The 12,675-nt window shown below is 33.8% G+C and overlaps 1 protein-coding gene across 1 annotated transcript in view; it reads right to left on the reverse strand.

Moving 5' to 3' along the window:
- LOC124365763 (probable ATP-dependent RNA helicase DHX34) overlaps window positions 1-9,668 on the reverse strand; it is a 48,733-nt gene extending 39,065 nt beyond the window's left edge. Inside the window, exons 1-3 of the mRNA XM_046821767.1 lie at window positions 9,484-9,668; window positions 7,106-7,463; window positions 6,678-6,945 (exon numbers count right to left, since the gene is read on the reverse strand). Coding sequence (XP_046677723.1) covers window positions 6,678-6,945; window positions 7,106-7,442 — 605 coding nt within the window. The 5' untranslated portion in view covers window positions 7,443-7,463; window positions 9,484-9,668. The remainder of the gene's footprint in view (window positions 1-6,677; window positions 6,946-7,105; window positions 7,464-9,483) is intronic.
- Between the last annotated feature and the right edge of the window lie 3,007 nt (window positions 9,669-12,675).

The raw sequence follows: 12,675 nt of genomic DNA on the forward strand, positions 1-12,675 counted from the left end.
CTGAGTGAATTTGTCTAACTAATTGATCTAGAGCATTAAAAGTTGATTTATCCTTTCTAAACCCAAATTGTGAAGGTTCCAGAAGGTTATTACTTTCCCAGAAAGTAGTAATTTGCTTACAAACCAATGATTCCAATTAGCTTACCCAATACAGGAATTACAGAAATTGGGCGGTAGCTTTGAGGTTGGTCCTTAGGACCACCTTTTAAAAATTGGACATACTCGTGAAATCTTGAGTTGCTCAGGGAAAATACCGTCATGAAGCAGATGATTAATAGACACTGCCAGAGGTTCAGCCACACTACCAATAATACTTTTTAACAAATTGTTAGACATACTATATGTCTTGACTATCAGAATTGCTCATTCCCCTGACAGCATCCAAAACATCATTTGAAGTAACAATTTTCCATTTAAAATGTACTAAGCTATCATTAGAGATTGATTCCATAAGTTCAACAAATGTAAAAACTGGAATTAACAACCTTATTTTTAATTTCTTTTACAGATTCGAGAAAAAAAATCATTAAACACATCAGGCTCAATATTACAAATATTTTGTTTTGCTGTTTGCTGTATTATATTTAATTACATCCCAGGCAGCTTTACATTTATTTTACTATTTTGAATGTACTCAACATTTTTAGCATGTTTTGCCTCATTTATAGAACACCTGTATTTACACTTCAACTCATAAAACCCCATATTTAGATGTATATTATCCCTGTTACATTTTCTTAATCTGTCCCCAAGAACAGTAGCCTTTCCTTCAATGATAGCTAATTCAGTTGTATACCAATCCTGTTTTGTATTTGTTTTTTATGCTCATGTTTCTTTTTCTATTCACCCTTTTAACAACTTTGTAATGATTAATACTATTCAGTATAACATCAAAAATTTTAGTAAATAGTGTTGCAGAACTTTGCTTAGTATATTCACTTAACAAGGACGGGCCAATCATAAGACTCCAGAAGTAAAGAGAAGAGGTTTAATATTCTTTTTTAGGTAGTACCATGCTTTGAATACTATTTATATGTTGAGAGGTACCCCTGAGTCAACAAATCCGTCTTTTTGACATGCATTAACAAGTATCCCATCATGATCTGAGTAAGGAAAACGATAAGGTAGTTACAGAGGAGACATAATAAATTGTGATTAAAGATAAAAACATTATCTAGGCAATTTTTACCCCCTGGTTGCATTTTTATTCAAGGGGAAAAAGTTGAACTGTCCTTAAAATGTTTAAAAATTCATTTGCAGTTTTGGTATGTTTTGTAATATCAAACTTACTATTAAAATCACCCCCAATTATAATAGTGTAAAATTTCCAATTCATAATAAAATTTAAAAATTTCTCCATTACTAGCAAAAATTCCTATGTGGATTGCCATTGGGAGAGTGATATACTGAAACTACACAACAGTTTACAATCATCTAGTATTGCAGCTGCTGCCTCAAAATTTAGTTCGTCACAAAAACCTTGTTACATCACATTCCCCTAGGCTTTAGTCTATCACTAACAAATATACAGGTTCCTCCTCTTATTTGTTTTGATCTACAAAAAATCTGCAGCACAAGAAAACCCAGTGGGAATAAGGAACTAATAATTTCATCTTTTGACATCCAGTGTTCTGTTAAGCAAACCACTGAAATATTTAAATCAAGCAAGAAACTCTCCAAAACAGAAACCTTATTCTTTAAACCTTGAATATTTAAGAAGATTATATTAAGGCTGATTGATTTTTTGTATTGTGCATCAGGCAGTGCTGTACATACAGGTAGGCTAAATACATTGTCCTGATCTATCAGGTGACAGAGATAAATTAATTTGACTTATATTAGTACTATTTACAGTTTGTGTTTTAAAATATCTTGAACGACACACCCTTACCGATCTCAACAAGCACAGCACTAGACACTTTAGAACCTATATTTTCAACCGCACTACAATTTTCACTTTCATTTTGAAATGCTGAATGTGTGAAAGGCGGCTGAGCTGCAGAGTGGTCATGGTCAAAGGTGTTTGCTCTCGGTACGAGTCTTCAACACGGCTGTCTGCTGACTTCTGCAGTTGATGGTATTGCAGAGAGATTGACTGTTTTAACTTTTTGATAAACTCAAGATGAGACATACGTTTTGTAATTCTCCAGATCCTTCATCAAAAGATACAACTTTGATAATTGCTCCAGTGCGATGTTGAAAATCTACAAGTTTTTTAGCAAAAATATTGTATTGGAACATTATCCCGTACACAGCCCATTGAGAGAGCAAATAAGCTGTTTAAATTTTTTTTAATTTGAAATCCTGTAGAAACTGTTCAACAGCTTGCATCATAGTCAATCAAATTAGGCTTTTGGTAATGTCTAGTTTTCGTCACAAGACCATAAATAGTTGCTCCTTCAGTTTTTTGACATGTCAGATGATTATTAATAAAGTCATTAGGTTGTGGTCTATTAAATTTTCCTCTGAAAACCACTGCCACGCCCTGAGTCATTTTAAACGTCAGCTGAAATACAGTGAGAGAAAGCCGTGTCAGCAGAGTTTTTTAAATTCTTCTATGACATCAAACATATTACTTTTCAACTAAATTAATTGGTAAGGTTGTATCCATTCTCTTCTCTTTATCCTGCTGAAAGATTGAACTTATAGTGTCTGAAATTGAATACGCCAATTTAGTTTTTCCCCTGTTGTTCAAATGCAACCCGTGGTGTGTAAAGTGGAAACGTTTGAGTACTAGATCCAGATCAATAAGGTGAACGGAGTCAAGACGACTAACTAACTCTCTTATATAGTTTGTTAGCTTTGAGAATATGATTATGGTAACTATCAGTAACATGTAGATCACACCTCGCTGGGATTGTCGTTAAAAGTACAGGTGTCTTTTTGCTTAACTGAACCAGTTCTTGTTCCAAGGTTGAGTAAATTGGACGAAAGTCCTTACATAGAGTGTCATTAGTTCCTCCCATCACAAAGATGACATCATCCTTAGTATGTGAAGCAGTCTCAGCTACTTGGAGGAGGCAGGCATTTGGCATAACTGAGCCTACTACTTTAAGGTTGTTTGGATTAATCCACTCAATTTTCTGTGCCAGTCCTCTACCCTGACTATCTGAGTACAATGAGAGTCCTCAGTTTTCCCTCCCATATCATTTCCTAAACTGGACAGCTTCTTTTTGGTGGAATTTTGTTTTTCACGAGGTTTTTGCAAATTTGTCTTGTTAATATTTAGTGTTTTGTTTCGAGGTATTTCTTCTGTCTTATTCGTCTTGATGTAAAATATCAGCTGCTTTAGTGTATTTGTACTGAAATTTAGATACTGATGTTTATGGACCAAGAATGCAAGCTGTGCCCTCTTTGTTATAATATCAGCTTCTGATAGAGGTAGAAGAATTTCTTCAAAGAGGCTTGGTTGACAAAGAAATGCACCCCTCAGACAGTTTTTGAAATAATAATATCAGTTGTCAAGAGCATATGGATACCGCAATCATCGTTATTGGTTTGTTTTGGAGTCTGAATACTTGCTACTGAAACTTTTTTAGACATGTTAAAATATGTATTAATTTTAAAAGCAATCTTCTCTGCATGTAGTAAGTTATAATCACCTTTAGAGTCAAAATGGTAAAATTGGCTACCCACTTTATCCCATAATAATAAGCTCCAGTGGATCCAGAGCCTCCAATGTTTTGGATTTCAGATGAGTCATTAACTGGGAAAAAAATAAATTTTTTATTATGCAGCTGCAGAGGTTTGATAAGACTGTCATAGTCAATCCAAATATTTTTACAGCCAGTGTAATTACTGGGTTGAGAAAATGAACATCTCCTTGTACAATGTTATTATTCAAAATGTTGAAGTAGGCATCTACTGTATCATCAGTGACCCATTTTGCTTCTATAAGTGATATTGGTATGTTTTCTTTCATTTCGATCTCTGGATTTGGAGAGCTAGCTTTGTCCGATGTATTTTTGTTCCCAAGTGATGCAGAGTACAGATCTTTTGTTTCCAGAGGAAGGGTACCGTCCTCAGATATGAGGCTTTTAGGGGTCGAGCTAGAATGAAGGCTTTGTCGTCTGTATTTTGTTTGCCATTTCTGCCATAGAGAGACGCCTGTTTAGATCAATTGAGTAATCTATATGTAGAGGGTTTTTCAACAGTTTTATGGAGCTGTTATCATTTATTTTGGGAGTTGATGTTTTGTTTGAGGTGTCTGCAACACTGATGGTTAAATTAGTTAAATCTGCTGTTTGCAAACCTTTTGTAAAAAGAAGTTGGGGTTTTACAATTAACTTTAAGCTTGGAGGCCCTTTTAGGAGTAGACTTCTCACTTACTTTAATAGCATTTTCCATTTCTTCTAATGCCAAGTTGAACCTCTCATATTTTTTTCCCTGGGATTTCCAAATTTACTTTTAAATTCTTTATATGGGTATATATTAGACTGCCTACATTTGGAAGTTTCGTTTAGTTCCATAAAAAATTACATGAAAATATTTAGTTTTTATTTTTGGGTTTCAATGTCAGTCACCACAGCAGGCCAAGAGGGGTGTCCTCGAACAGAGGCAAACACATATTCCCCTATTTCAGGAACTGCTTTAATTGTTTTTGACCATTTTCAATTAATTAAATAATTTATTAATTGATTGAAATTATTCAGTTCAGTTTAATTATTATATTTTTATTTGGTTTTATTTATTGTTTACTACTATTGATCATTCAATAATATTTAATTCAGTAATAAATACCATTACTTTAATAATACCACTATTTACTATCATATTATTAAGTTTTCCCAATAAATATTGTTATGTGGAATTCATGATATAATCTTATCAGCTGCAAGCAGTAGCAAGGTGTAGTACTGTTTACATTGGTCTATCAATGAGACTCAGTCCCAATGTCAAACCAGCTGTGCAGATACAGGTTTAATCCCCAACACCAGACGCGCAGTAATATTCAAAGTCCACTTTTCAATATGCTCTAAAATAGTACACTTGTGTTTCCCCCAAAACATCAGTCTCTACTGCTACTATTGTGACTATTAAAGAAAAACTTTATAATAATTTAATGAAAAAGAGTTCAGTTAAACGTGTGAGTGAAATATACCTTCAATCCAAGAATAGCTCAAAAATGTGCTCAATATGCAAACATCTGTGAGTACTTTTTCACTTTAAATTTTAACTGTTAAAAAGTAGATAAAAAAAAAACAAATCTATGATTAAGGTTTGTCACAGCATGATAAATGTTTGTATTTTACTCACTTAAACACATTTCAAAAAAACATTTATCACTTTTTAATGCATTTTTTAAGAAACACTTGCCACTAAACACCTGCTACACCACCATAAAGAATCTCAACTCATCAGAACATAACATAATGGCGTCAGAACACTCGTGCAGCTGTTACGCTGTCGCCATTTATGTAATACGCTCTCATGGCAACGGCACCCTCCACACCACTCCACTGCTCCATCTCAACTAAATGACCGTTACTACTTGGTGTCATGACTTCTGTCCCCCACTCCTACGAGACTTACAGGTGTACCAACAAAAACTTCAAAATTTCCCGTTTCTCTGTGCCACCCTGTATAAGTAAAAACACCAGTAGGAGACTTTTTTAACCCTCTCCCGTGCATTTGGCTTCAATCACCTTGCCGAGTAGCCTGTTGCTAAAGTCCAATTGCCTCTGATCACCACCAACTGCTTTATCATTGCTCTCTGCATTGTCCTGCTATCATACGGCTACTTTTGGAACTGCTATGGAAATATCTATTAACAGTACTGTTATCCTTATTCATTGCATGTTTTTGTCTAGTGATGCTATCTAGGAGTAATATATGATACATTTTATCAATCAATTCATTGACTGTGATTTAGCCGTTATTCATCAAAATTCTTACCAACTTGTTTTGCTATCTTATCTATTAACACCTATTTATAACATCCTTCAACTACTCTTTTACTAACATATTGTTCTTTGAACAAGACATAATAGTCTTGCTTTAATATAACAATATAAAACAGACATTTCTTGTGTGTTTGGATTTAGTTTATCTCATAGAGTAAATAATTTTTTGAATTCCATCTTATTGTACTGTGATGTATTATACGCAACAGTTTTGGGTACTGTACTTTGGTATTTTTCGGAGGCCAATATTTTTTAGAAGTTTTTCTTACTGGGGACGTAAAACAACTGCATTATTAAAAAGAACACATTATTTGATTTACTGAGAAAATTACATGACATTATGACCATCGGTTCTTGTTTTCTGCCTCTAAAAAGGAAACGATTTTGGCATGAAGGAGGCCACTCTATTCCTATCTACTGTCGTTATTGAGCTATATAAGTAGTTAAATACATATGGACATATTATAAATATAAAAAGTTAGTTAACATTTACGAGCGCTCATGTGATCTGAGTTTGAATTTAGGTACTATCTCGAAGGATGTTTTTCTTTTTTCGTCAAAAGTGTGGGGTCTCGCCAAATGTACTTTCTCAACCTCAGATCACATGCTAGATTGTTCAATGTGATGTGACATCAGAAAAGTTGGCTAAATCACATCGTTTGATGCCAAATGCAGACTTTATGTTCTGAAACAATTTATAAATTTAAACCTATCAATAATGGCCAGAACATATTATGAAGTTTTAATCCATAATATTTACACAATTAAACTCACCTATGGTTTGAGACAGGAAGGTTAGCTTGAGCCTCTCTTAACTTCCTGAGTTTAATAAATTTTTCCTTCTGCTTGAAGTCGAGGTAGGCAAGAAGAATTGATCGAAATTCCAAAAGGTCTGTTCTTGTCAGTGGTGCATCATCATAATCCTCATCATGAGGGGGTAGCCTACCTTCCAATTCTTCCACTTTGGTTGTTAATGTTAAATTAATCAATAGAGTTTTATCAAAGATTTCATTACTGCTGTGGCCATTACTCGACGATTGGTCTGAAATAATAAACATACTTTTTCAGGACATCATTCACAAAATTAGTAAATCCTTATACTACAGTGAATTAAATCATTCAGAGGCTAAAAGTAGTGTACTAAATATACAACTTAGAGATTTATAAGAATACAAAATTCCTAATCTTAAGAGTTTACCTACCTGGTCGTCTAACAAGTGATTTTGTCCTCATGTTTTCATATTTCTTCACAAACATCCACAAGTCGTCTACATCTTGTATCAAGTCTGAGTCGCGACAGAACACTCTGTTCAACTCGTATTTGTACTTTTCAAAAGAAAAGTCCTTAGATCTCTGAACATTCTTTGATGGCTGAAATGAAGTAGGCTCCTTCGAAGAAGAATGATGATGTGACTTTTTTCTTTTAGAATGTTCACGTCTCCGTTTGCTCGGCCTACTGCTTTCATCAGAAGAGCAGCTGGATGATCTACTTCTCCGAATTCTCTCAATGTAATCTCTTCGTAGTTTTGATTTCTTCATTGTCTTGCTATTTTACAGAATCTGGAAAAATAGGTTAGGTTGTTTAATATTTGTATAAACTTTGAATTGAAATTTGTATTATAATTCACCCACCGAGAAGCAAAGTGTTCAATATTGCATGTTTTAGAATGCCCTGTTATGGTAAACCCCGGGCCTGGTATTGAAATTGTTACTTCTCCAGACATGACAAAACATATGAAACTATAATTTGTATACACAATTTCAAATGTACAAATTACAGGATAAAATTCCAATGTTGATGTGTTTTCTATAAGTGGATGAAAAGATGCTTCAAACCAACATTCATAACACTACTTCATTTTTGAAGCATATATTAGTTATTAGGAATTATTATCCAATAAAATGTACTCACACCATATTAAACGGTGAAACATCCACGGTATAAAATTTTTAACCTGTATAAGCTCAGATGATAAAGTGCTAAATGAACACTGGCAAGCAATTCGCTTATCTTTGTTTACATTCGGATACACTATGCAGTTACAGGTTAAACAATTGATATACTAGCTAGTTTAAACATTATTTCTAATGATTAGATGATTCCATGGCATATTTTCATTTAGCTATATACTCTTTAGAAATATTATACTACAGCCTTATAAATGTAAAAAGTCAAAAAGCGCTCAAGTGATCTGAGCTTGAAGTTAGGTAATATCTGGAAAAACAAAATTCAGTAGGTAGGCGTAAATTAAAGGCCCGAGATTTTAGATTGGTACTTTCTCGAACTCAGATCACGTGTCAGATTGTCCAACGTGATCTGACGTCAGAAAAGTTGGACGATCTGGCGAATAAAAGTTTATGATAACCTAATCTAAACTTTGTTATATTGCGTAATAACATGTAGTAGATAGGGACAGAGTGGCCTTCTCGCCAACATCACTTCCGTTTGTGAAGCAGAAGAAAGGAACCTATCGTAATAATGACATGTAATTCACAGTAAGTGAAATAAAATCTGTTCTTTCTGATAATGTACCCTAATTTTTTTTTAGGTCTCTTGGATAGGGTAAGCGGACCTGGTTTTTTATATCGAAGAATGTTATCATCGATACCTAATATTCCCATCTCAAATCCTAGACTATCAATCGATATAAAGTATCTTTAGTCCTCAATAACAATCATATGTTTTAAATTAAAATATGAATTTAATATTTACAAAGATCAAACAAATTATTACAACCAAAATTAGGAAAACTGAAGACGACTATATTTGCTCCTCTCACAGTTACAGTTGTTTCTCTCCCACAAATTTCACATAATGGGTTTTTCTGTACGAATCCAACATGTTGAAGCCACAAAAAACATGTCTTATTTCAAAGCAACGTCATGTAGTTTTCTAAACTTGACTGCCATTTTTCATTTTACAAAATGTTGCTTATGTAAAATTGAAATATTACCTTACGTGTATTGTTTGAAAGTGGTTACAGCTGTTGGTATAGATTATTTAAATTAATTTATTCAAAATAATTAATCAGTATCGATTGATTATATCAACGGTTATGATTAAGTAATATTGTTTGCAAATTTCGATATAAAAAAACCGGGTCTTCTTATCGTACCCTACCCGGTCTCTGTTAGGCCCAAAAATAGAGGCCTCCGGATAACATCAAAGTACCTTAAATTTCTTTTGAAAAAAAAAATTAGCCTACTATGAAGTGGCTGATCAGTAAACCTTGACCTAATTATGGATTTAAATAAATTAAAGTAATTTTACGAACCATTATTTATTTATTTATTTATTTATTTACATACGGTATACACCATTTCACATGCCATTATTATGAAGAGGCTTAGGACTATTATACTGATGTTACTAAAGTTTGTAATTACTCTCAAGTACAGTGCTGAAAAACACTTTTACTTCAAAAGTTTGGCAACATATTGTCATTAATTTAAAATTTGATACAGTTTAGCTAGACTATCTATAGTGGTCAAAGAGCAAGTTTTAAGTATTCACTGATTCAAACAATTCTACCCAGATTCACTGAACATTCATGGCTAAAACGAGTTTGAAACCACTTACCTTAATCATTTATCTGAAAAATATACATACAATCTATGTATACTTTGTAAGGATTGTGGTAACTACATGAATAAAAATACTATAATTAAAACGAAAATAGGCTAGCCCTATAATAAACCTATTTATAAACCAACTTTCATAACTTGGTCTTGAAGTTTAAAAATGTTAGGTTAGAAATTCAGTGATCGGATGTAAACAAACGGATAGCCTGATACATGTCAGGTATTTTTTTTGTTTTAAGCAAAGACTGGCATGGGAAATTATTCATAAAGCTATCTTCTTAAATTAGTTATAATATTTATCATTTCTGGTTATAATGTTGGTTATAGTCGTATTCAGATGCAAATTAAATTTTGAGAATTTCCTAATTTTAGTTATTAACATTATCCACGGTGAACACTCTAGTGAATATTACTTTAGAATGCCACTTAAATAACTGAAACTGTGTTAAATAAGACTGTGTTGTTACCCAAAATTTTGTGCAAAGTTCATGTACAGGTTACTTAGATTCCATGAGCATTTCTAAAGTTAATGTTCAGTATCAGGATGGAAATTGAATTTACTAAACAAATCATATAGAGGCCAACATGAAGAGTCCTTATTATTTGTTTGTCTTATATCTGGACTATTCATATAAACATGCATTTTTGTCTGGTTATTGTTTCCTTCAGAGCAGAGTAACTGAACTTTGTTGTCTTTAAATTAAAAATGTAAGTGGCCGAAGCTCTCGACTACAATTTACCTTTTGGATAATTCACGTTACCAGTACACGAAAGCTGACTGAAGTGAATGTTCTTAGCCGAGCGTTAGTGAAACCTATCACAAAAAAAAAAAAAAAAAAAAAAAAAAAATGTTCTGTCTGTGACGATATCTCGAAAAATAATTTATAATATTATATGGATTTGAAATTTTGCGAAACCTTCATTTCTACATAGGTGAGATTGAGTTCGTTTATGGTTCACGCCCCTCCATGGAGTATAGCCCAGTGTTAGTGAAACCTATCACTCAGGGGCATATATAAAACAGGAATTGAGCAGAAATATGTATATTTATTTTGATAAATTAAGATACTAATATTTCTGAAAATATGATCAACTGAGAACTTCTTTATCCTCCTGAGTCCTGAGTGAATTTGGTAGCTAAGACCGAAGTGCCTTGTACAAGTACATGTATGCATTAGCCTTTGAGACCTGAACAGTTTTGTCCTCCTATAGTAGTCAAGACCGGAGTGCCTTGTACAAGTCACGAAAACAAAAAAAACCTTGTCACTCTAATAGTTCATTAACTCAACACAAGATAGCAGCACTGGATAGATTGTTTTTCAAACTACCCCAATAGTTTGCTAAAGTTGCGATAGATGGCACTACTTGTTTCTTGTCCATGCAGTCTCAAAGATGGACACCTCTCCAGAAAAAAACTGCTCGTGTTACACGCTCAGGTAAGACAGTGTTCATAATTATTTAATTGACATTTCGGTAATTATCATATTAACGGCCGGGGCGGAAAAATACGAGTTTTGCGTTAAAAACTTATTGGAATCGTCATATAGAACAAAAAAGTATAAGGTTTGATGGGGTGGAAATGAGAAATAACGAAGTTCTAGAAAATGAAAAATTAAATAACTTTTCAGTAATATCTCCATGTTCTACATCCACGTCTAGCTTCACGTGACCTTTTGTGGCCAATGATTGAACCTCGTGATGACGTCACCGGTTGCGCCGCCATCTTTGCAAACGTAAATGAAAAATAATACAGAAATGAGCAGAATTTTTATAAAAATAAATGTTTTTCTTAATTTCGAGAAAAAAATTAATTACGAGTGCCTCCGGCCATCAGCGCGGGCTTCGGCAGCACCTTCGGTGCTGCCGAAGCCCGCGCTGATGTCAATAAAAGAAAAACATCCCTCGAGATAGTACCTATCAGTAAAATATAAAATACTAGAGGGGCTGATAAAAAATATAAATTGAAATGTAATGCAAAGGCAATTATGTAAAGTTAAAAAACTAAATAAATCATGAAAAACTCAAATATATAGATGGATCAGAGAACACATACCATTAGTGTGTTGGCGGATACAGCTGAGCAGCAGCAACAAAAAAGTCGTCTATCACAACGAAACGACAAAGTCTCCCGGTTTTAAAAACACCACTCGACCGCACGACGAACACATACACTCATTTTAAAAAATTCCATGTTCAATTAAAAAAAGAGATAATTTCGTTTTGGTTAAAACGTAAACTCTTTACGTGCCCTACGAAACACTCCGACACACACAATTCACTAGGGTTGGTTGAACTAGTGGATGGTTGATTCATCATTGTAAACGCACTCACTCAATCCGACCTACTGAACACGATATCTTGTGTAGAACTGACCCATGCCCCGGAGAACTCAGATAACAGGTACGTTATCAGGCTGCTATCAGTCCCGGCCGCAGATAATATTCAAGTAAACAGATTATCCAGACACAGCACACAAACTGAACATTAAAACATTAGGAACTTAACCACTTATCAATATACCCCCTAAAATCATGTTATTTGTCATTTGCACCCCATAGTACTATATATATTTTTTGTTCAGGAGGGTGAGCAGAATACGTTGGTAACGTCAAATTCGTGATTTGCCGCCCCGGCGTTTAATCTTACTGGTACGGACATTTCTTCACAAATTACGTGTTTAAGGACTAATCTATCTATTAAAGTTATTATAATGGTGTTAGCTTTATGTTTCACATGGCTAGAGTGAGGCATTCTTAGAGTACCTTGACTGAGGCACTTAGGTCTACAAACTAAAATCACAATTTTCTTCAGTTGCTTGACCAAGCTACTTGGGTCTTATTTACTTCTGTCAATAACTACAACTGTTGCATACTTGGAGCAAGAAATTTGATATTTTGATTTATTTTTAGACAAATAAAATAAAAATTTGACCTTATATTTAAGAAAATAATCAAGTACAAATATCTATCTATCCCAATTACAGCACAAATTTTATATTTTGCTTTTTCCAGTGAAGAGAAAGAGGTTTGAAGACTTCAACCTAGATGATTCTGATATAGATGACTATCTAAGAGACGATGATGGGGAAGAATCACTGTTAAATCCAGAGTCCGACTACTACAATTTTGATGATCTGTTTGGCGATGACTCAGACGTAGATCCGCCCTACGTACCATCCGAAGGAAGTGAT

The sequence above is a fragment of the Homalodisca vitripennis genome, chromosome 7, assembly GCF_021130785.1.
Source record: "Homalodisca vitripennis isolate AUS2020 chromosome 7, UT_GWSS_2.1, whole genome shotgun sequence".
Lineage (NCBI taxonomy): Eukaryota > Metazoa > Arthropoda > Insecta > Hemiptera > Cicadellidae > Homalodisca > Homalodisca vitripennis.